This window comes from Salminus brasiliensis, chromosome 7 (genome assembly GCF_030463535.1).
Source record: "Salminus brasiliensis chromosome 7, fSalBra1.hap2, whole genome shotgun sequence".
Classification (NCBI taxonomy): domain Eukaryota; kingdom Metazoa; phylum Chordata; class Actinopteri; order Characiformes; family Bryconidae; genus Salminus; species Salminus brasiliensis.
The window spans coordinates 6,722,734-6,744,290 of record NC_132884.1 but is presented as its reverse complement, the minus strand read 5'-3'; the positions used below and the strand labels follow the sequence as shown (position 1 = coordinate 6,744,290).

Sequence of the window (21,557 nt, the reverse complement as noted above, 5' to 3'; positions counted from 1 at the left end):
GTTACCCCTATATACACTTAGCTATGTAGCTAATTGTCTATCTATGTAGTGACCTATCCAGCTAGATTTCTATCTATCTCGTTAGTTATCAATCTAGCTGCCAATATAGCTATCTAGTCAGCTATCTAGCTACCTATCTAGTTACCCATATACCTAGTTAGCTATCTATCTAGTAACATATCCAGCTAGATTTCTATATATCTATCTAGTCAGCTATCTAGCTACCTATCTAGTTACCCATATACCTAGTTAGCTATCTATCTAGTAACATATCCAGCTAGATTTCTATATATCTATCTAGTCAGCTATCTATCTAACTACCCATATACCTAGTTAGCTATCTATCTAGTAACATATCCAGCTAGATTTCTATATATCTATCTAGTCAGCTATCTAGCTACCTATCTAGTTACCCATATATCTATATATCTAGTAACCTATCTATCTAATAACTCTAGCTATATCTATCTATCTCTTTCTCTCTCTCTCTCTCTCTCTCTCTCTCTCTATATATATATATATATATATATATATGTATATATATATATATATGTATGTATGTATATATATATATATATATGTATGTATATATATATATATATATATATATATATGTATGTATGTATGTATATGTATATATATAGTTAGTTAGTTAGTTATCTAGTTAGTTGTTGTAAACTAGCTATTCCAGCTTGCTGGTTTCTGGAACACGCCACCTCACAGAAGCACCGTGACGGTTTCCTCTGCGTCGCTCCGTCCCGGCTCGTTTCGTCCAATCAGGGCGCTGAATCTTTCTGCGCTTCCGCCTGGCTTTTTCTTTTCGTGCCGTCGGCTGAAGTGTGTAAAGCGTGCAGTGTGTGAGCACTGCGAAATTATTCCAACACACTCGCAAAGAGCGTTAATTCAAGGTGATATAAACACACACACCTTCACACTCACTTTACGACTCGGTATGGAACATCTGTTGTGAAATATGCGGGCTGTTTATGCTATATTTGTGCAGGGGGCCGGCAAGCTAACATGCTAACTGTGTAGAAATGAATGGGGTGTGAAGCTAGCTGGTGGCTGGCAGTGCTCTACGTGTGTGAACGGCTGGGTTTGGCAGTGTGTCAGAGGCAGAAAAGGCTCTGTCTAAGAACAGACGCGGTGGGTAGTGTTGCAGTGATATTACAGCGCTTATGTGATACATCTTCTGGTTATCTGGACGGGATTGGAGTTATATTTAGCCGTGATGAGGCCGGGCTGGTCAGTTTACACCCCTCACTCATGCAGCTGCTATTCTGGGACTCTGCCACTCGCTGCCTTGCCTCTGTGGGGGAATGGCAACCAGACCGGATTACAGCAGTTAGGAGGAGAAACCCACCTTACCTGCGACCTATGTGAAAAAATACACATTTCTGAATGACAGTGTGCTGAAATTATTCAGTCATGGCTCCCAAAAAGGTGTGGTGGTGTCTGGGGAGGGGGAGACTGAGCTGGTTGTGGTGCTGTGTCATGCCATGTGAAATTGAGAGGTGTGTGAATTTTGTTACAGATGCCCCCGAAGAAGGCAGGAGATGGACCAAAGCCACCCCCTCTGATCGGACGTTTTGGGACTTCACTGAAAATTGGAATAGTGGGATTACCAAATGTGGGGTAAGTTTCATTCTCAGTCCTGCAGAAAGCTTGTTCTGTCAGTTCTAATCATTACACTGTTATTACACACATCTCTTAACTGTATGGATCTATGCCATGTCCCTGTCATAAGAGATTATATTTGAATGGTGCACATTGTGTTTACCTGAGATTCTGTGATGTCAGTAATGAGATTAATGGTATTTGCTGTGGTTTTGTCTGTATGTGTCTCTAAGTATATGTCATTTGGCCAGGCCCTTTTTCTATGTGTAAGGTTATGTAATCATGTCATGTGATATGACACTTGGATGCTACAGATATATTCATATAAGTGATTACTGATTAGCACTAGGAATTGGTTTCCAAGTTTGCATGAGGTGTATTGCATGGTACAATGCTGTTTAGAGGTTTTAGGCACTCTGAACACAATTATATAAATCCATGTATCTCAGCAATACCGTAGTTTTTTCTGTAGAAACTCCAGAGCACATTAGAAGAGAAGCAGGTTAACATAAGTACAGCAAAAAGTAAGAATTTCTCATTCTGAAGAAAGTAGTTTATCTTGTGAGCTAGTTTGAAGAACAAAATTTGGTACCAGTTTTCTCCTGGATGCTCCCAGCCAGCATGTGCATGTATTCAGTTCCATCACCAGCTCACCTGATTTATCATCATTAAGCCCTGATTTACCAAATCTAGTGTTGATATGATGAGAACTATGAATAATACTACACGCCCATGTATGAATATTGTTTGTGTTTATTCCGTTATTAGTATTTTACTGAGCAAATACGCACTTACTGGCCAGAGGAGCTTTTATAGCTTTTACACAGTACTGTATGTTACATACCTCTTGCTTTTGGTGTGAATCAGTGCTTTTTGTGAATGCAATTTCAGCAAATCTACGTTCTTCAACGTGCTGACAAAGAGTCAGGCAGCAGCCGAGAATTTCCCCTTCTGCACCATCGACCCCAACGAGAGTCGTGTGCCCATTCCAGACGAGCGCTATGACTTTCTCTGCCAGTACCACAAGCCTGCCAGGTATCTGCTCCTTACCTACACATGCAGTAGTCACTGACAGGAATCATTAATAGTTGAAATTCCTGATCTTGCCTAGCTTGCATAAGTACTGTAACCGGTAACACTGCTTTTTGTACTGCACAGCAATTTTTAATAACAAAACAAGGGACTGACTAAGACTATAATATGTTCTGTACAGTGCAAAATGTGTACAGTACTGTGGAATGGTCATACCTCCTAATCAATTTGCAGATAATCTGTATGGCATTTGGCTGACACCCTCAATCCAAATCTATTCAAATCATTTGAATCATGTTACACGTGTAGGAAAATCTACATCTTGTTGGTGTACCGTGGTGGGCTTGCCTGCCTGGGGAAGCAAACCCCAGTGTGCCACGGGAAGAGCTACACCAATCGCACTCTTTCAGCAATTTTTGATCTATGTTATCACCATACTTGCATTGTGTTTACTGCTGTATCACTGTAAATTGCACAACAGCAGACAAATGAATACAACTAGCATAATTAGCATAGATTAATGCATCCACATGCATAAAACTACTACAGTGAAATGCATCCACTATTGTATCTTTGTTAAGTACCTGCCATTCACATTCCTTTCTCTGTCTTTGTGCAGTAAAGTCCCAGCCTTTCTGAATGTAGTGGACATTGCTGGCCTGGTGAAGGGAGCTCATGCAGGACAGGGATTGGGCAATGCTTTCCTCTCTCACATCAGTGCCTGCGATGGCATCTTCCACATGACGCGTAAGTTGGTACTCAATTTGTAAGCCTTTACCACTACCACTACTTACTTCACACGGGGGTACAGTGTCTGTTGTACAGGAATGTGCAACAGTCTGTCTTTTCTGACCTTGTGCTTATGAAAAAAAAAGCTTAGTTGTTTGTGTAATAATCCTGCCCTGGTGTGTTTTAGGAGTGTTGTAAAATACCCTTGTCCACAGGGTGGGCAGTGTGTTTGTGAATGAAGATAATAGAAGAACACTGTGAAAAATGCTACAACTGATAAGCATGTTTGTGTGTGCATCTGCAGGGGCATTTGAGGATGAAGACATCATCCATGTGGAGGGATGTGTTGACCCAGTGCGGGACATTGAGATTATTCATGAAGAGCTCAGGCTGAAGGATGAGGAAATGATCGGGCCAATTATTGATAAGCTGGAGAAAACTGCTGTGAGGGGCGGAGACAAGAAACTCAAGCCTGAATATGTGAGTCTGGTGCAAACATTAGAATCCCCCATATCTGTACACATCATATGGCCTGTACAAATGCAACTCTTACTCAAATCCTTTCTCCCCTGTCTGTCTGAAACAGGACATTATGTGCAAAATAAAGACTTGGGTGGTTGATGAGAAGAAACATGTGCGCTACCATGAATGGAATGACAAAGAGGTGAAGATCACTTTATACTGAAAAACAGAAATGCAGGCTTTAGCATTAGGTGTGCCCTATATTAAGAAGTTGGACATGACCGATGATTAATTTCTCATCGTCCAGTCTTTGAGCTTGTTGATATTGAAAGTGAACTATTTTTACCTTTTCTCCCAGATTGAGGTGTTGAATAAATATCTGTTCCTGACATCTAAGCCCATGATCTACCTGGTGAATCTCTCAGAGAAAGACTACATTAGGAAAAAAAACAAATGGTGAGTTGCTTGATTTGTGCTGTTTATTAGCCATGTTTGCATCTATTAGCACAGTTTTATAATTGTAGTAAAAGTAAGTGACTGCAACCTTTGCCTTAAATAACTGGTTATCCTCTCTGCAGGCTCGTGAAGATTAAGGAGTGGGTAGATGCTCACGATCCCGGTGCTCTAGTCATCCCGTTCAGTGGAGGTTTTGAGAGCAAGTACCAGGACATGAGCGATGAGGAGAAACAGAAGTTCTGCGATGACAATAAAACCCAAAGGTCAGCGACAGCCCTAGCTTTGCCCTATTGGAAATGTGTTTTCCAAATTTCTGCTCCCTCAGTGTATCTGTTCATTCAAAGCAGTAAACTGTGCCACCAGACTTAAATACACTTTGTCCAAATGTTTGTGGACAGCCCTTATAATGAATGCATTCACCCATTGCTGACTCAGATGTGCACCATGTGGAAATCAAATCAGTTTTAGTAATATTATGAGATTATTTAAAATAATAATTGCATTGTATTTGTACACAACAGCTGGTAATCACGTCTGCTGACCTTTAAGCTAAATATTTTTTTCTGCAGGATCAAATAAATACAGTTAATCTAAATTAATGACACAAAATATTGCAATAATTAATAATAAAGTGTTTAAACCATAGACATTCTTGCCATCAGCAGCCAGAGTCTTAGAGAGCACAATTGGCCTTGCTCTCCTAGGGGTGGGTTGATGGCATGTCCTCCCCTCATCACTCCTAGTGTGATGTCGGTCAGCACAGACGTCTGTTATCTGTTGTACTGGAGCTGGGGAGCCGCGCTTTCCTCTGAGCGCGCTGGCTGCCTAGCGATGCTGCATCAGTGGCAATTTGAAAGGAGGTGGTGGCTGACTTCATGTGTCTATGGACAGATGTGCTAGGCTTTACCCTCCTAGTGTTGGGCCATTGCTAGTGAAAGGAGGAGTCCACATGAATAGGGATAATTGGCCTTGCAAATTGTGTAGAAAATGGGGTAAAAGTTATTTACAATTATAATGATTGGACCAATAGAAATGCTCCAAAATTACATTTAATTAAATCTTTTTGAATTAACTTCCATTAAAAGTTAAGAAGATTTTTCCTTCTCCTAAAAAATTGCCACAGTTACATTGATGATATTTCCACAAGTCCATGTTGTTGTAGTGAACATGTCTGTTGTCATGTTGTGGTGAACTAAAGAGTGAGATAGTGTTTAGAAGCCTTGACTTTGAGGAGAATGTAGTTGCTAATAATAAATGTGTGCATGTTTACATTGTAGTGTGTTGACCAAGATCATCAAGAGTGGCTATGCAGCGCTACAGCTGGAATATTTCTTCACAGCAGGACCCGATGAAGTACGCGCATGGACCATCAGGGTAAGCGCAGCCAAACACAATGCTATGCATGTATGTATTAAATCAAGAGCACTCTGTTAAGTTATTGAGTGTGTCTGTGTGTTTATTTCCTACAGAAAGGTACAAAGGCACCGCAGGCAGCTGGTAAGATCCATACAGATTTTGAGAAAGGCTTCATCATGGCAGAGGTCATGAAGTTTGTGGATTTCAAAGAGGAGGGCAGTGAATCAGCTGCTAAGGTGAGCAGACCTCTGCATCTGACTTTCTCATAGAGCCTCATTTACCCTGTATGCCTAAAGGTTTGTAGACACCTGCTCGTCCAAGATTACAATTGAAATCATGACTATCAAAAGCCAGTTTGCCTCTGATTAGGTCCAGTAACAGCCACTGCTCTTCAGGTGAGGTCAGGTACTGGAGTTGTAGGATTAGTTATGGATCGCAAGCACAACTCCAGCTTATCCTAGAGGTATTGCATGGAGCGCCATCATTGCAGAGAACACAGTTTCAGTGCTCCAAAGTGCAGTGCTGGGGGGTTTTATTCCTTACGATTTTCCATGGACACCTTCAGATCTTACTAAGTGGTTATTGGCTTGCTTATGCAGTTCCAGGACAACTTTAGGATAGGTATAGAAGCTTTACCTTATGCCAATGTTTCTTCTACATGGTTCTTGTTCAAAAGTTCAAAATATTTAACAGGGATAGAAGTTGTAGAAGTTGTCATGTAGAAGTTCTTTATTCTATAAAATATTCACTTACGGTAAGGATTTTGTACACTTTAGAGTTTTCCTAGAACTGCCTGCCAAGAACCCATGTAGGAACCTACTATTTTTCAGACTGTAAGATGTTAGATCTGAGGGTTAAACAAGGTGGGCATGCAATGGAAAATGTGCTAGCAGTGTATGTTCCTTAAAGATGCAAGGATTTACTAATCTGAAGGGGTGTCTGGATACTTTCAGTAGGTCAGAGGTGTCTAATCTTATCCGCAAAGGGCCGCTGTGGCTGCAGGTTGTCATTCCAGCCAAGTTGAAGCACATGTGATCAGATGTTTAAAGACCTAACAACTGATTAAACCAATGGAAACCTGCAGCCACAACGGCCCTTTGCGGAAAAGACTGGCCACCGCTGATGTACATATAATTTTAATTCATTTTAAAAATACAAGAAAACATACTGTGAGTGCATCTTATCTGATATTTGCCTTGATTGTCAACAGGCTGCAGGGAAGTACAGACAGCAGGGAAGGAACTACATTGTGGAGGATGGCGACATCATCTTCTTCAAATTCAACACACCCAATCAGCCTAAGAAGAAATGATGTCATTGTAAAGCCCTTCACAGATTGGTTGGACTGTACCATGTGGGACAAGGGGAACTTACATTACAAATCTGAGGAATTTACCCATGAGCTTTCTTCACTTTTGGCTTCGGAACATTGTGTATCCACACACAGACGTCGTGTGCTTTGGGCTTTTTTTTCCTTTATGCCGTTTGTTATTTGAGAGCCTCACAGCTGAGGTGTACCTTATGCCTTGTCCTCTCACATTCAAATGCTGCATGCCACACAGCAAACCAGACGGCCACAGCTAATAAAACACTTCTCCAGACCAGAACTGTGTGACTGTCCGAGTTTATTTCTTAGCTGAAGCTGAAATCTGTGTTCTCATTGAGGGAGACACACTGATTTAATGTAGTAATTGAGTGAAACCCCACTTTTGGGTTTGTACTGTATTTTCACAGAAGGTCATGGATCAGCTATCTGCTCTGAATACTTTGAATGCTAACATGCAAGCAGGCTCATGCCACCATGCTGGATGCAAGAGTCTATGCACATTAAAACTGATCTCTGAAGGTGGGGATGCACATATGGGGGAAATGTTTACACAATACCTGGCTCACCAAAATGATTAGATTAATCTCTAATGCTAATACAGGTATATATGGCCCAACTTCAAGGAATTAAGGACTGTTTGTGTATTAGCTAGCTGCATTCCTGCTGTGGCTGGAGTCATGTACCTGCGGAACTCCACCACCAGAGGGAGGCAACACATCTTGGAATAGGGGTGATGAGTTTCCTTACAGAAGCGTCCCAAAGTTTTGGGATTCGTTTTGGAACTGGATTGTGTGGCTATCATGTTATCATGTAATCTGGCCATTTCTTTCAATTTAATCTGATCCAGAAGAGAAACGTATATATAATATAGGGCCTACAGAAAGAACTGTGTGTGTGTGTGTGCGCAGATTCACTAGGTTAGTGAACTGGTAAAGTCTCAAAAATCTTTGCAGCTTTCGACATCTAAAGACTCAACGTTGAACACTGAACATTGACGGGGGGGGGAGAAAGGGTCGATGGCCTATAACGTAGGTATTTAATGTACTGTGGACATATCCGGGTCTGCAAACTAAACCGGGTTTGTTTAGGCAAGTGGTGAAAGTGCCCTAAAGTTTAGGGACACCACATGCAGCCAGCATTTATTCTGTAATACATCGGCACGCGCTAGTCTTGAAGTTGGGGATTTCCTCACGCACTTTACTGTAAACTCGATTGAGGTGAGCTGATGTTGGAAAAGCCAAACTGGGTGATTTGTTAATATAGTTAATGGCGGCTGAACTTCTGCGAAACTTCCTGCCATGCGAAAGCGAATTCCAGCTCCGTTTTTTGGGTCTCCTCTACGCGAACAAACAAACAGGAAAAACGCTGGCGGCACGAATGTGACGGGCAGGTCGGCTGGCCAGTCACGGGCGGCGTGGTGGGAGCTCTCGGCCAATCGCGCTGGAGAAGGACGGCGGGACTTCCGACAGACACCGCGGTTTCCACGGTCGAGCTGGGAAGCCCCACCTTTTGTGTTTTCCCGCACCGTCAATCAAAATATAGAAAAAAAAAGAAAAAAATCGACCCGAATCTCCGATCACAGCCCGCCTTTGATTAAAACAAATCATGTTCGGAGTTTAAATGAACAGATAACCTCTCGATTCCCCCCTTTTTTCGCGCTATGACTGGTACGTAACACTTTAAGCCGATCGAAGCACAGCACGGCCGGGGTGAGTTTGGAGCGCCGTTAGCCTGCTAGCTTAGCTTTAGCGTTAGCGTTAGCTTAAGCCTGCAATCTTTCCCCCCCTTTTTCAGCAGCGAGGCTAACGGTTAGCCGCTTAGCTTTCACTTTAAACAAAGTAAACACTGGCTTTCGAGCGGGAAAGAAGAAAAACAAAGACATTAATAAAGTCGTCGGGAGTGAGAGCGAAGGCGAGAAGCTGCTTTCTGTCGAGTGCGGTTCGCCTGCCGAGTCCTTTTCTTCAGAGGTGGAGGGTTGAGACAGCGCTAGCTGGTAGTTTTAGGAGTTTTTGGCTTTTGTTCGCTTAGTTTTTTTTTGCCTGTCTTCCCCGCAGCCCCAGATCAGCCAGCGAAACAGCAGGAAATGGCTGCCTTGGACGTGGACAGCAGTCAGAGCGAGTTTCTGCAGTCCGCCAGCGGCGCCTCGGACCAGGTAACCCCCCTCCCCCCGAGCTCCGAGCTCGCAGCTCCGCAGCTCGACTCTCCTTGTCTTCTCTCTGATGTTTTGATGAAGTTCACAGTTTGGGAGGATTGAGGGGACAAAAATATATCGTAAGTGGGGGGTGAAAAAAACGTCCAACACTTCCTGTGGAGCCTTCGGTCTTGTACGGCCACCCACTTGCTTACCCTTTTAAACCCGCCCATTGTGGGTCGGACAGCCGTCGCCTTTGCCCGCGTTACCTGCGCTTAGACCCGGGTCAACCCCACCGGAGGGAGGACCCAGGCCGCCTGAATCAACCGCCAACTCAGGCTCGTTCAACAGACCCGTTCCCAGAGCCTCCTTTGTTGTGGTTTTGCCCCGGAGCGAATTGCCTCTTCTGAAATTCGACAAGTGTGCTGTTCAGAGCTCTGTTGGTCTCGTAAGATAAGTTTGAAAGATCTTGGACCTTGTTGAATGTTCACTGTTTGTTTCGTCCACCGGGCAGGCTTTTTGGGGAGTTGTGCATTGAACTTTTACTGTAGTGGAAACCCTGAATTGAAAATCGTTGTTTTTGTTTTCTTTGCCCAGCAGACAACCGATCTCACGTCCATCCAGCTCACCGGCTCGGCTGACCGATGGGAGGTGCTGACGCCAGTTTCCGCAGGCAAAGACGAGTCGGGCGTAGTGCACTTACCCAGCGGTGGACTTGTGGGCAGCAATGGGCAATATGTGGTCCCACTGCAGACTGTGTCAGGACAGACTCAGCCCGTATTTGTCACGGCGGGGGCAGATGGCTCCTGTGCCAATGGTGTCCAGTACCAGGTCATCCCACAGCTCCAGAGTGCGGACGCAGCGTCGTTGGGCTATGCGGCTCCCACTGCCGACGGGGCTGCGCTCGGTACAGACATTGCCATACTGCCTGACGGGACCCAGGGCATCTCCACGTCTACTAACGCTAACGATCTACAGAGTCTGCTGGCCCAGACTGGGCATGTACAGCAGATTCCAGGTGTCTCGCTGGCCGGAACCGGATTTGGAGGTCAGGGCCAAGTGGTGGCTAACGTCCCTGTTGGGTTGCCTGGCAACATCACATTCGTGCCGCTCAACAGCCTGAGCAATGCAGACCTGGAGTCTCTGGGTCTGGCCGGTGCTCAGACCATCGCTACAGGCGTCACGGCCGACGGGCAGCTCATCATGTCCAGCTCCGGCACCGTATCGAGCGACAATGCGGGTGAGGGAGCGATGGACAAGTCAACGCAACAGCTGACTGCTAGCGATGCAAGTGCTAACGCTAATGCAAACACCTTTGTGCCCACGACCAGCTCCACCTCGGGCACGTCGCTCCCTGAGACGATAGATGGCACGGGGGTCCTGACTCAGGCCACGGCTGTGTCTGCTGGGCAACAGGACCCGTCCTACGTGCAGCAGAATCACTCAGCGGCTGCCGAGCCTGTGGTGCAGCTCCTTCCTGCTCAGTCGGCAGACGGCACAGCGCAGGCTCTGCAGAGTGTGCAGCTGCTCAACGCGGGCACCTTCCTGATCCAGGCCCAGACTGTCTCACCGACTGGCCAGATCCAGTGGCAGACCTTCCAAGTGCAGGGTGTCCAGAACCTGCAGAACCTCCAGCTGCCGGCAACCAGCGGGGTGGCTTCACCACAGATCACCCTCGCGCCTGTACAGACCCTGTCTCTTGGGCAGCCCGGTACGAGCGGGGCAACTGCAACCGGGCAGATCCCCAACCTGCACACTGTCACGGTCAACTCCCTTACGCAGTACCAGCAAGAAGAGAACACGGAGAGTCCCTCAGGTACACAAACACATACACACCTATATGTTTCCAAACCCTGGTACCCCTGGCTTGCATGGTTTGGTGTTCTCACTGCTGTAACACAATTAATTGTTAATAATTGCTTAATAATATTCTCAAACGTTAGGCTTATGATTCAGTTAGTGCAGTAGGTTTTAACGTGTGTAAGCTTGGAGCCTATAGTGGGTGATGGAAGCAAGGATGGAGGAGGCCAGAAATCTGTGTATATGCATATACATACTTCAGTTCCAGAATCAAACCAACAAGAAGTAACAATGAAACCAGGTAGCCCAAAATAACACCTGATAACAGTACAAACATCCTGCCAAGATGGACTGTGGACAGTACCAACGAAAAGAACCAATCAACAGACAGCTAACCTAACCAACAGCTTTCCTGTCAAAGGTACAGAGGTATACCTGGCCTTCTCTAGTGTGTCTATACATCAATAATGAACTAACCAAATCCATAGGTGTGCCCAGCTTACCTGTCCACACCTTGTGGTGAGCAAACAAAAGTCACTGAAAGCTGGTGCTACAGCAAAAGTACACATAGTCTGCCATTAGACAGCTGAGGTACCGCAAACATACACACTAGCAGAGTAAATGTTCTATACTGGCCGAGAACACTTGGACTTATTATTCAGCAGCTGTCGTGAATAATGTGGTAATGGTTACTATTAAAACTAAAGGAGTGTACAGTTATGAGAGTGGGGTCCTTTGAGTTTAAGTGGTTAATAATTCCTATCTGAGGAGAACTAGGTTTGTTAGAGCGGAGGAAGCACTACAGTGTGCAGAGATACTTCAGGATCAGTGTGATCTTACCATCTGTGGTCTGGTTATCACTTGCAGTGTTGACAAAGAGAAAGACAACCACATTCACCATTTGTGTTGGACACAGATGGAATTCAGCCTCTGCCTTCAACTAGTCTGTGCAGTGAACACACACACACACACGCAGTGATAGAGTAAGAACACATGCCCGGAGCAGTGGGCAGTCTTAGCTGTGGCGTCTGAGGAGCAGAGCGGGTTTAAGTACATAAAGTTATCAGTGATTTTAGTCCTGTCCCAGTGCGCTGGATGTCTGAAAAGATTCCAGCACCTTTTACCTTCTGTAAAACGAGCCAAAGAACTCCTCAGATATGTGCGGCTGCTAGCATTTGTCAGCTGGCAGTCATTGTGTAGCATAGCTCATAGGATACATACGTGTTATGTTATTATGTGATACATACGTGTCTAATTTTCATACAAAAAAATGTTATTACTAGAAGTGGGTGATAAGTTTTTGTCCTGTAATACAGTGGTCACAGAACATTATTTTGAAGGTGATGACTGCATGTATGATTTTAAAAACATTTTTTTACTCGTTTTCTAGGTTGTCTGTGAACCCTATACTCTACAGGGTGAACCACAAAGCAGGTTTCTCAGTTAGCCAGATATCCTGTGCCCAAAGTTGAGGATTGTTTGATTTTCCTATCAGACTGACTTGACTTTGGGCTTTAGTTATCTGGCTAAACTGACAAATCCTGCCTAGTGGTATGTCCCTCAGGTTCCAGGCTGTGTGTGTATATACACCCTATACCCTAGCTCTATGTTGTGTACATAGTGGGTATCTGTTATTTACCGTTTTTGCTAAATCCATGTTTTTATTGTTTGCAATAAACGTACTGTATCAACTCTAAAATGGTTAAGCGCACAAGTACGTGTACTTGAGTATATGACAACAAATCTTTGTACTTCCTAGATATTCATATTAAGGAGGAGCCAGACTCAGATGATTGGCAGTTGAGTGGAGATTCCACCCTGAACACCAATGACCTGTCACACCTTCACGTGCGAATGGTGGATGAGGAGATGGAGGGCGTGGGTCAGGAGGGAAAGAGACTACGTAGAGTGGCGTGCACTTGCCCTAACTGCAAAGAGGCAGGGGGACGGTAAGACAGATGTGCACCATGAGTTATTTTAAAGGTGAAATGTAAAAGAACTACTGCCTGACACATGTGTGTGCGTGTGTGTGTGGGGGTTTTCAGAGGCTCAGGAACAGGCAAGAAGAAACAGCATATTTGCCACATCCCAGGCTGTGGTAAGGTCTATGGAAAGACGTCTCACCTGCGTGCTCACCTGCGCTGGCACTCAGGAGAGAGGCCCTTTATCTGCTCCTGGAGCTACTGTGGCAAGAGATTCACACGCAGTGACGAGCTGCAGCGCCACCGGAGGACCCACACAGGTACTGCATGTGCTTTTCAGGTGTTGAGCATAATTCGCCAACCGTTCTTAGGACAAAATGTCTTCTTTTAACCAACTTGTGCAGTTTGGTTCACAAGGACAATGGGATCAGTCAGTGTTAAAGCAGTACTGACAGCTTATATAGTTTGTGTATATATAGTTGTAAACTGCACATGGAACACTTGAGCTGGGACTGTTACCCAAGTTATGATCAGTCACTGGCCCGTACTTTCTCTGATACCATGTAGACAAAGCAGGCCAAGACACAGTTCTGCATGTTCCGCTGCAGTGGATACATGTTGCTGATAAAATCTTAAACTGGTAGAGACAATATGCCTAAACTGCACTGCTACTGTCTGCACACATCTTAAGCCGAATTCTACACACTTTTTTGGAATCTGTGTGTGCGTGTGGTGATCTGAAATCTGCCAAATGTTTGTTAGATTTTAGAGTTAATCTTGTTAATCTTGTTGGATTGACTCTAGGGCATAGTTTGTGTATACACAAACACACCTTAACCTCACTTATTTACAGTAGAGTAACACTATATTTAAGCCTGGTTTGGTCAAGATTAAATTTACATGGTGTCCAGAGGTTATTTCCCCTTGTACAGAAGCTTCTCTGTGAAGTTCATTTTGCCTTCCTGCTCTCTGAAAATTCAATTTTAGTCCAGACGGGAATCATATCTGCATTTATTGTCTAGGCAGATTTTTAACTCCGCTTGGAAAGAAATGTTTTTGCCTGGTTCTGCTTGCTGTGTTTACTTTGGAGTGTGTATCCACTTCTCAAATTGTGAAATGATGGCTGCTTTGGAGTCTTTCGAACATGTACTTAGTGTGGGTGGAAGAATCAGCTCTACACTGGCAGAGCATTAGCAGGAGAAGACAACCAAAAACGCGAAGCTCCCACAGGTTGATTACAGTGGCATTTTATAATGAAAGCTGCAGGCATTGAGCATTACTTTATGTTCATGCATGTACAATTTCAGAAGCTTTTAGTTGGTCAAATTATGCTCACATGAACTCAGGAGTTTCTAGTGGTTTTCTAAGTGTTTTCTAGGAGCCCAGATATTTATGGCACACATGGTCATTTTAATTGATTTCATCCCCCCTGTCCCTCTGATAACTAATCCAAGCCGAATATAGCTTTGTGGCATTTTCACACCTGTCTTGTTCGGTTCTGGCCTAATAAACTTTTTAGTACAGTCCTTTTTTAACAGATGGGAATGCTTCACTCTTTCCCATTCACACCAAACAAGTCTGCTCAACACAAACATTGGCTTTCCCCCATTTTCTCCCCAATTTTGACTGCCAATTACCCAACCTGTACGTAATACGGAATTATTGTACAGCCACATACTACCTCTTCTGTCATCCGTTTCTGTACTTTTTTTGGGTTAAACAATTATACCTATGTCTCCTCGTCTGTGCTTATTGCTGATGTTTTTGTGCTAAATCAGATATGTTCATCAAGGAAGGCATTTTTGTGCCAGAACTGGATGTTCCAGTCCTAATCCATCCCCTAGTGGACATGGCTTTTGATCCTCTAGATAGGTGAATACTACACAGATGAGTGTTTAGTGAACGCTGCTTGCGTTGCTGCTGTGTACAGTACATTGTATGGTCACACACAAAACGTGTCTCCAGAATAGCAACTTTACAACTTTTCTGTTGATCAGTTCATATCCAGTGGTTAACAGAGTATGTGGTGGCCCTCGGCCATTGCAATGAAACCAATTAAACCAACCAAGCCTTTCTCGCAGCTTGTTGTAATCTGACGTGTTCTCTGTCCACAGGGGAGAAGAAGTTTGTATGTCCGGAGTGTTCGAAGCGCTTCATGCGCAGCGACCATTTGGCCAAACACATTAAAACTCACCTGAACAAAAAAGGGCTGAACTCTGCCTCTGCGGCAGGGCAGACAGAGGTCGCCGCCCCCTCGGACAGCATCATCGCCGGGGGCGGGGCCACCCTCATCTTAACCAATCTGCAACAGGCTGGCACCCAGGACCTCCTCTCCAACGCCGACCTCCCACTCCAGCTGGTCACTGTGTCCGCCAGCGAGGTCCTAGAGTGACCAAAGGTCCGGCCCACTTTCACAGCTCGCTGGCTTTTCACTATCAATTTTTATATATATGATAAATATATATATATAAATATAAATATATATTTTAAAAAATGAATTATCCATTTATGTTCTGTAGCAGTCTTTTTGTACAAACAGGGCAAAAAAGAGAAAAAAAAAATAGAATGACATTAAGTGTGGTTCCAGTCCTCACGCCAACACACACACACACACACACACACGTGTGTATACAGTATATACAGACACACACACTAACACACAGAAATGCCTTATTTTGTATCATACTCTGTAGAATACAATGCTGGAGTGCATGTATTTTTACTTTCGCTGATCTAATTGTTCAGGGGAGGAGGATGATGATTATGATGTGAGTGTGTGTTGGTTTGTGAGTGTGTGAAAGTTATGGTACAGGGAGATTGGAGTGTGTGTGGAATGAGTGTTTGTGTGTGTGTATGTGTAGTTTATGCTTGTGTGAAATTGGCAGCAGGAGAGGGAAGCGGTGTCCTCTGAGAGGGAGGTTCTCATGATCTGTCCATTTTGCCTCTCCTCCTCCTCCTCATCCTTCTCACTTGCTGCTGGCCTCGGTCCAAATGTGTCTTCACACTTTCATTTTTATTTACTTTCATGTTGTGTATTCCTTCTTTGGCTCTGTGCTTTGTTCTTGCCCTCTGTATCATGGTTGGGGATTATTTTTTATTTTATTTTTTCCTTTCTTTTCCCCCTCCCTTTTTCCTGAGTGTTGTTTTGCGTCGTCCACATGCAACTTGAACAATTCTCCAGACGACAAATCAAACAATTGTGTAATACCTTCCTTTCTTTGTTGTTTTTCCCTTCCCTATCTATACTCTGTAACATCCATATGTTCCCTTTGTTTTCTTTTCTTTTTCTTATTATTATAATTTTTTTTTACCAGCCCCCAAGCTGTTTATAGCCGCCATTTATTTTAGTATATAACGAAACTGTTGTATCAAAGACTCCTCGTTTTAATTACTTTTTAAATATGTACAATTTAATGTTACTTTTGTACAACTTTCTTTTTTTTTCCTTTTTTTTTTTCCAAAAATGGAACACAATTAAAGTCAAAATTCTTCCTATAACTCTTGATACTTAACCCTTGGGACTGAAGTACTGGTGCGCACGTTCTTTCTAATGGGGAGTGTGTATAATTTGATTAGTTGCGCAAATGTCCTTTTATGCCTTAATGAACATCATAAATTGTGTCAATGTTTCCTTTTTATTCTATGAAACTTTTCTTGTTTTTGAAAAATGTTTGGTGGGTCTTAAAGACATTCTTCTTAAATGTACTTAACTTTCGTAGTTAAGATAAAAATATTTCTATATCTCTAGCAATCTTCATAATTGTTTTTAGCAGTTTTTTTTTCTTAAGAGAAATTCTAAGCACCATTGGAATTTAATAATAAAAAATAATAATGATCAAAGTGTCCAAAAATGTGGACACCCCTTTTAAAGAATTTATTTTCTACTTCAAGTTGCACCTATTGCTGACACAGATGTGCAAACACGCACAGCTTGTCTAGTCCTTGTAGAGAAGTACAGCCAATGAAGTAGGACTCTCTGGAGCAGAGAAACATGTGCCTGTTGGCACCATGTATGATGCCAGGCATGGGCTTAAGGGTCAGTATGGTGTACCCTCTCTATGAGCATTGAGCTGTGGAGCAGTGGATCTGTGTTTTCTGCAATGATTGTGTTCCATCCAATACTTTTGGGATGAGTTGAGGCTGAGGTGGGGAGGTGATTGTCCAACACCCTGACCTCCCTAACCTTGCAATAAAATCCTCGCAACTGTGCTCCAAAATGTAATAGAAACAATTCCAAGCACAGTAGAGACAGTTACTCCAACAAAAGCAGGGTGTACTTTATATATTTTAATACCTCTGATTTCAGAGGAAATGGGGAATGAGCAGGTGTCCCAATACATTTGTCCGTACAATGTATGTTCTTAAATATTTTTTTAACCTTACAGCAACCTTACGAGGTCAGAAGACCAGTCTCTAATGACTAGTTTGAATAGTTGCATTTCATGTCTAATTTAAGGAAGGTTGTAGGTGCAGATTGGGCCTTATGCACTAAGTGCTCTTTTCTAAAAACCCACAACAATTCTGACATTCACCAATGTTTTCTTTTTTGGAATTTGTTGAGTTTATAAGGAGACAACATTTTAAGAGCACTTCTAGATATTGTCAAATAAAATGTTTTGAATGCCAGATTTAGCTGAATAATGAAAAATTATCAAAAGCTGTAAAATCCAGCATAAAAAGTTGGAAAATGGCCTACAGGAGAAACTCCTAAAGTTATTTATTTATTGAGTGATTGATTGATTGTGTAGAGAAGGGCATTAAGGGCCATTTTTAAGAACTTCTTGGTATTTACTGTAAGACATTTCCTACGTTATACCTATAAGAGCTTTTATGAATCTGGCCCCTGGTCTTCAGAGGATAGCTAACCAGTAGGGGGTGCTAATCAGTCATGTGTTATGTGCTGGCTGTTGTATTAGAATTCCTCCCCCCTGTAGGCCAGTATTTCTCAGTTAAGAGTCTGCAGTCCATCTGTAGTTGATACCCAGCTTGTGTTTGCTGCCAGCCCTTTCTGAGGGGTCAGTTTGAGAGTTGCCAGAGTGGGGTACCGCTCTCAACCTGGCAGTGGCACTGATAGGCACGTACCAGGGCTGGACAACTGCAGGCCTGTGGCCCGAAACTAACCAGTGAGATGTGCATTTGGCACATAAAAAGTGTGTAGTGGACCTATACGGGGGTTAAGCTGGTAAAGTGACCAGTGAATGGGAGTGAAAGATAAGTGTTTCTCATCCAGTGGAGGATGAGTGGTATGAACTCCCTGCCCTGCTTATGCAATGGTTGATCCTGCTCCCAACACACGTGGTCCAACTAATCAGCTAATTACCATGCTATTGCCTAAATTAAAGGATGTGTGTTACAGCAGGAAACCACAAGAATGTGCAGGAATGTACCACTGCTGTTTTCCCCCCAATGAAATTACAACAAAACCAATCACTCGCAATACATTAAAAAGGTGTCATTTGACCCGGGGGTCACTTGAACTTTTGGTATAATAAGGCCAGGCTCGCCCAGTTCACTGTAGAATATGGTGTACTGGTGTTTGTGCTGTCCACTTATTGATACCCAAGTGCATCTTAATATGGGACTGATGCCTCAGTAGAGACGAGTGCCTTGGTGCTGGTGTGCTAATGCGATACTCTGGATGACTTTTCCCAGGGAGTCTCGGGTTTCGTTGGCACCAGATGCACACTAGTCTCACACACAGGTTTAGGGACACAAAACGACTGCGCCTCGTCACTATGGTGAACTGACCCTCCAGCAGGGCTTCAGTTTCCCTCTCTCAGAGGAGCAGAGAGAACTCCCAGTACACCCAGTCAGCTTAGTGTAGGCGACAGTAAGTGTTGGAGGTGCTGGAGGTAAGTGCTTTGGTCCATATTTAACCATTCTGGTCTGTACATGAGTTACAGCATGTGGAGGAATGTTTATATATATATATATATATATATATATATATATATATATATATATATATATATTAGATCATTTACTTTGAGTCATGATATTCATATTCATAAAAACGTATACTATTCAATAAAGCCCTCAGGCTACTTTAAACGTGGAGAGTGCCATTAATGCACCACTCTTTTTTGCTTAGGGTCCACATATAGTGTGACTATATGTATGAACACATTTGTGAAATAATATTATAATATGAAATAATATAATACAATTAGCTAATAAGGAGTCTGGCTTCGTCCTATTCCTGCAAGTACACTAGAAAACGCTGGAGGGCGCTCCCAACGAGTCCTTTGTCAATGAGGGTGAACCCTAGCTATGCTAACAAGCTAGATAGTATTTTTTCTTGTATTTTTTTTTTATTTTTCGAAAATAGAAAAATGCATTATATAAATTAATTATACATATTAAACGTTTTTGGTTTTATACAGTAAACATGTTTAGGACAAAGAAAAAGTGAAACGTGAAATATTAGCTACCTGTCTAAAATAATAATGGATAAACGAGTAGATCTGAAAGTAGCTAGTTTTTACTAGTTAAAATGAAGCTACGGCTTACAGCATTCAGCCTGAAAGAGTTAGCTAGCCGATGCTTTCTCGATTCTGTGGTAGCTAGTGCTAGCTAGCTAACTGTCGACTTACTTACTACACATACAAAAACAGATAAGACGACATTTTGCTAGCTAAAAGTGGACTATATGGTAGAGGCATCTTCTTTATTGTACTTAAAGCAACATAATGCAGCAGCTTTCCTTAAAAACAGCGGCAGAAACATTTATTGGTACACCGAGCATTCAGGGTTGCTGCATGGGGACAGGGCCTAAGGGCATGAGACTGACGGGCCAGGACCTATTTTTCAGTTTTAACATATTAAAGTTTCATCATTCATAGAATATTTTTATTTAAATGTTTTAGTATTTTCTTTTATTTGTCTTATTTGGCAATCTAGAGCCTCTACAGCCTGCTTTCATTTACTTGAAATGGTTCAGTCCGCCTCAAAACAGGTGTGATTTGTAAATGTGAGCAGTGACTGAGGTGGAGAGGGAAGCAGTCTGTCAGAAACCCCCAAAATAATGAAAAATAGTGAAAAATGGACAGTATGTGTCCCATTTTTCCATGAAGAAAGGTATAATCTGTGAGGTTTAAATGAATCTATTAGTTTAGTCCATCGTGAAACAGTCTAACGCCAGTTATTTAGTATCTTAACCTAAAAACCAGCATTTATGTATCACTGCTCTTTTAGCCGACAATCAATACAGATAAAGGTTTTAGCAGCTAAAAGAGCTACGCAACCCTGCCTCCTCCTCCCCATATCACTGCCCTACCTCCAACTGAAAAAGGAGGTGAGCTTCATCGTGATAAACGGCTTGTCAGTTGGCATAATTTCACAATGTTTACAAAAAAACTTTTATTTTACAGTTAAAACGCTGTAAAACATGATCTTTAGCATTTCCTTATAGAGGTTGTCATTCTTGGGTCAAATAGTGAATGCTGCTGTATGCACAGTGTTATGTTTTTAGGGTTGCCATGTCCTGGGGCAGTGGGGTGATCGGGCCCAGTGTAACATCTAACACCACAGATAACAGATAACAGATAACACCACCACCTGCCATTGAGTTACAACAACACCATGTGGGAGACCAGGGTTCGATTCCCGGTCTGGGTGACTATGCTGCGCTACACCAATAAGAGTCCTTGGGCAAGACTCCTAACACTACATTGGCTCGTCTCTGTAATACGAGTAACCTTGTAAGTCGCTCTGGATAAGAGCATCTGCTAAATGCCATAAATGTAATGTAATGTAATCTCTTCATGGGGCCTAAAATCCCTGGCAGTGCCTCTGTTATTCCCACTCCGGGGCAGAACGCTGCTACTGCACTGTGGAACTTTGGTGGAGCTGCACTATGAGACCTTTCGCCAGAAGTGCTGCGTAACCCAAGTCAGATTTGTCTTAAACCCTGTAATATTGCTCTACCACCCCAGTCCACATGCTTCTTTCACTTTTAGTGGCAGTTGTGAATCTCTCAATTTGGCAACAAATGCTGTGGAAGTGTGTCTTTAGGGATGGCTCAAAAGCCAAATAACAATTCTTGCATAAAGTAACATAATCTGGACAGTTTTGCAAGAGTTGCTGAATTAGAAATCACTGGTTATGGTTCAGAAATGTTTGTATTAATTATTAAGATAATCCCCAAAAGGTTAGTTTACTGCTGATATATAAGTTGGTATAATGCATTGCTGTGTAAAAGGTTCTTCACATTTGTGTAGTCAGTAGCATACATTTTAGAGAATGTCATACCAAAATTATTAGGGAGAGAAAAAAGTATGATTCATTGGAATAACCACAAACATTATTACAAACATGACTGATAAAAAAATCCTAATTCACCAGAAGACTACTTACTCATCAAACACAAACCCATATGTACTAGTGTAGGCTGATGTTCCTCCATTTCCTGCCTCCCAGTGAGACACACTGTGAGACACACTCCCAGTGAGACACACTCATAATCACTCAGGTCCTGGTTACGGCATTTACTTGGTCAATCTTAGTCATGGCACAACACAAAACTGGAGAAAGCAGGAATCAATAAAACATATAACCAACAATAACCAGGTTTCAGGTATTTTGTCTTTAAAAAACATTATGGGCTAATCTAGTGACTGTATTAATCAACTGAATGAATATGATATTTGAGACTTCACAATGCACTGGATCATAAATAATCATATCTGGATCAAATTGTTGTAAAATCCAAAGTTTATCTTCTTAT

The 21,557-nt window shown here is 42.8% G+C and overlaps 2 protein-coding genes across 4 annotated transcripts; both read left to right on the top strand.

Annotated features, from left to right (window-relative positions):
- The first annotated feature begins 800 nt into the window (after positions 1–800).
- On the top strand, positions 801–7,259 carry ola1 (Obg-like ATPase 1). Its single transcript, XM_072683601.1, has 11 exons — positions 801–908; positions 1,535–1,635; positions 2,509–2,652; positions 3,269–3,396; positions 3,683–3,858; positions 3,965–4,042; positions 4,199–4,296; positions 4,419–4,559; positions 5,574–5,670; positions 5,766–5,888; positions 6,863–7,259. Exons 2-11 carry the CDS (start codon positions 1,535–1,537, stop codon positions 6,962–6,964), a joined length of 1,188 nt encoding a protein of 395 aa, XP_072539702.1. The 5' UTR covers positions 801–908; the 3' UTR covers positions 6,965–7,259.
- Positions 7,260–8,465: 1,206 nt separating this feature from the next.
- Positions 8,466–16,453, top strand: sp3b (Sp3b transcription factor). Of its 3 annotated transcripts, none has more exons than XM_072683599.1 (6): positions 8,466–8,646; positions 9,034–9,131; positions 9,711–10,926; positions 12,670–12,859; positions 12,956–13,152; positions 14,947–16,453. In XM_072683599.1, the coding sequence occupies exons 1-6, from the start codon at positions 8,640–8,642 to the stop codon at positions 15,222–15,224; spliced, it is 1,986 nt and encodes a 661-aa protein (XP_072539700.1). In that variant the 5' UTR covers positions 8,466–8,639; the 3' UTR covers positions 15,225–16,453. The 3 variants fall into 3 exon arrangements, with proteins under 3 accessions (XP_072539700.1, XP_072539699.1, XP_072539701.1); XM_072683598.1 differs by having other exon boundaries at positions 9,708–10,926; XM_072683600.1 differs by having other exon boundaries at positions 8,466–8,688; positions 9,708–10,926.
- The last annotated feature ends 5,104 nt before the right edge of the window (positions 16,454–21,557 follow it).

What these genes read in the sequence shown, in the direction of transcription:
- sp3b (XM_072683598.1), top strand. An exon ending in TGCAAAGAGGCAGGGGGACG is followed by an intron (nt 12,860 to 12,955) that starts GTAAGACAGATG and finishes GGGGGTTTTCAG; the next exon opens with AGGCTCAGGAACAGGCAAGA. An exon ending in CCACCGGAGGACCCACACAG is followed by an intron (nt 13,153 to 14,946) that starts GTACTGCATGTG and finishes CTCTGTCCACAG; the next exon opens with GGGAGAAGAAGTTTGTATGT.
- ola1 (XM_072683601.1), top strand. Translation starts at nt 1,535, where the DNA reads ATGCCCCCGAAGAAGGCAGGAGATGGACCAAAGCCACCCCCTCTGATC. An exon ending in AGAAACTCAAGCCTGAATAT is followed by an intron (nt 3,859 to 3,964) that starts GTGAGTCTGGTG and finishes TGTCTGAAACAG; the next exon opens with GACATTATGTGCAAAATAAA. An exon ending in ATGAATGGAATGACAAAGAG is followed by an intron (nt 4,043 to 4,198) that starts GTGAAGATCACT and finishes CTTTTCTCCCAG; the next exon opens with ATTGAGGTGTTGAATAAATA.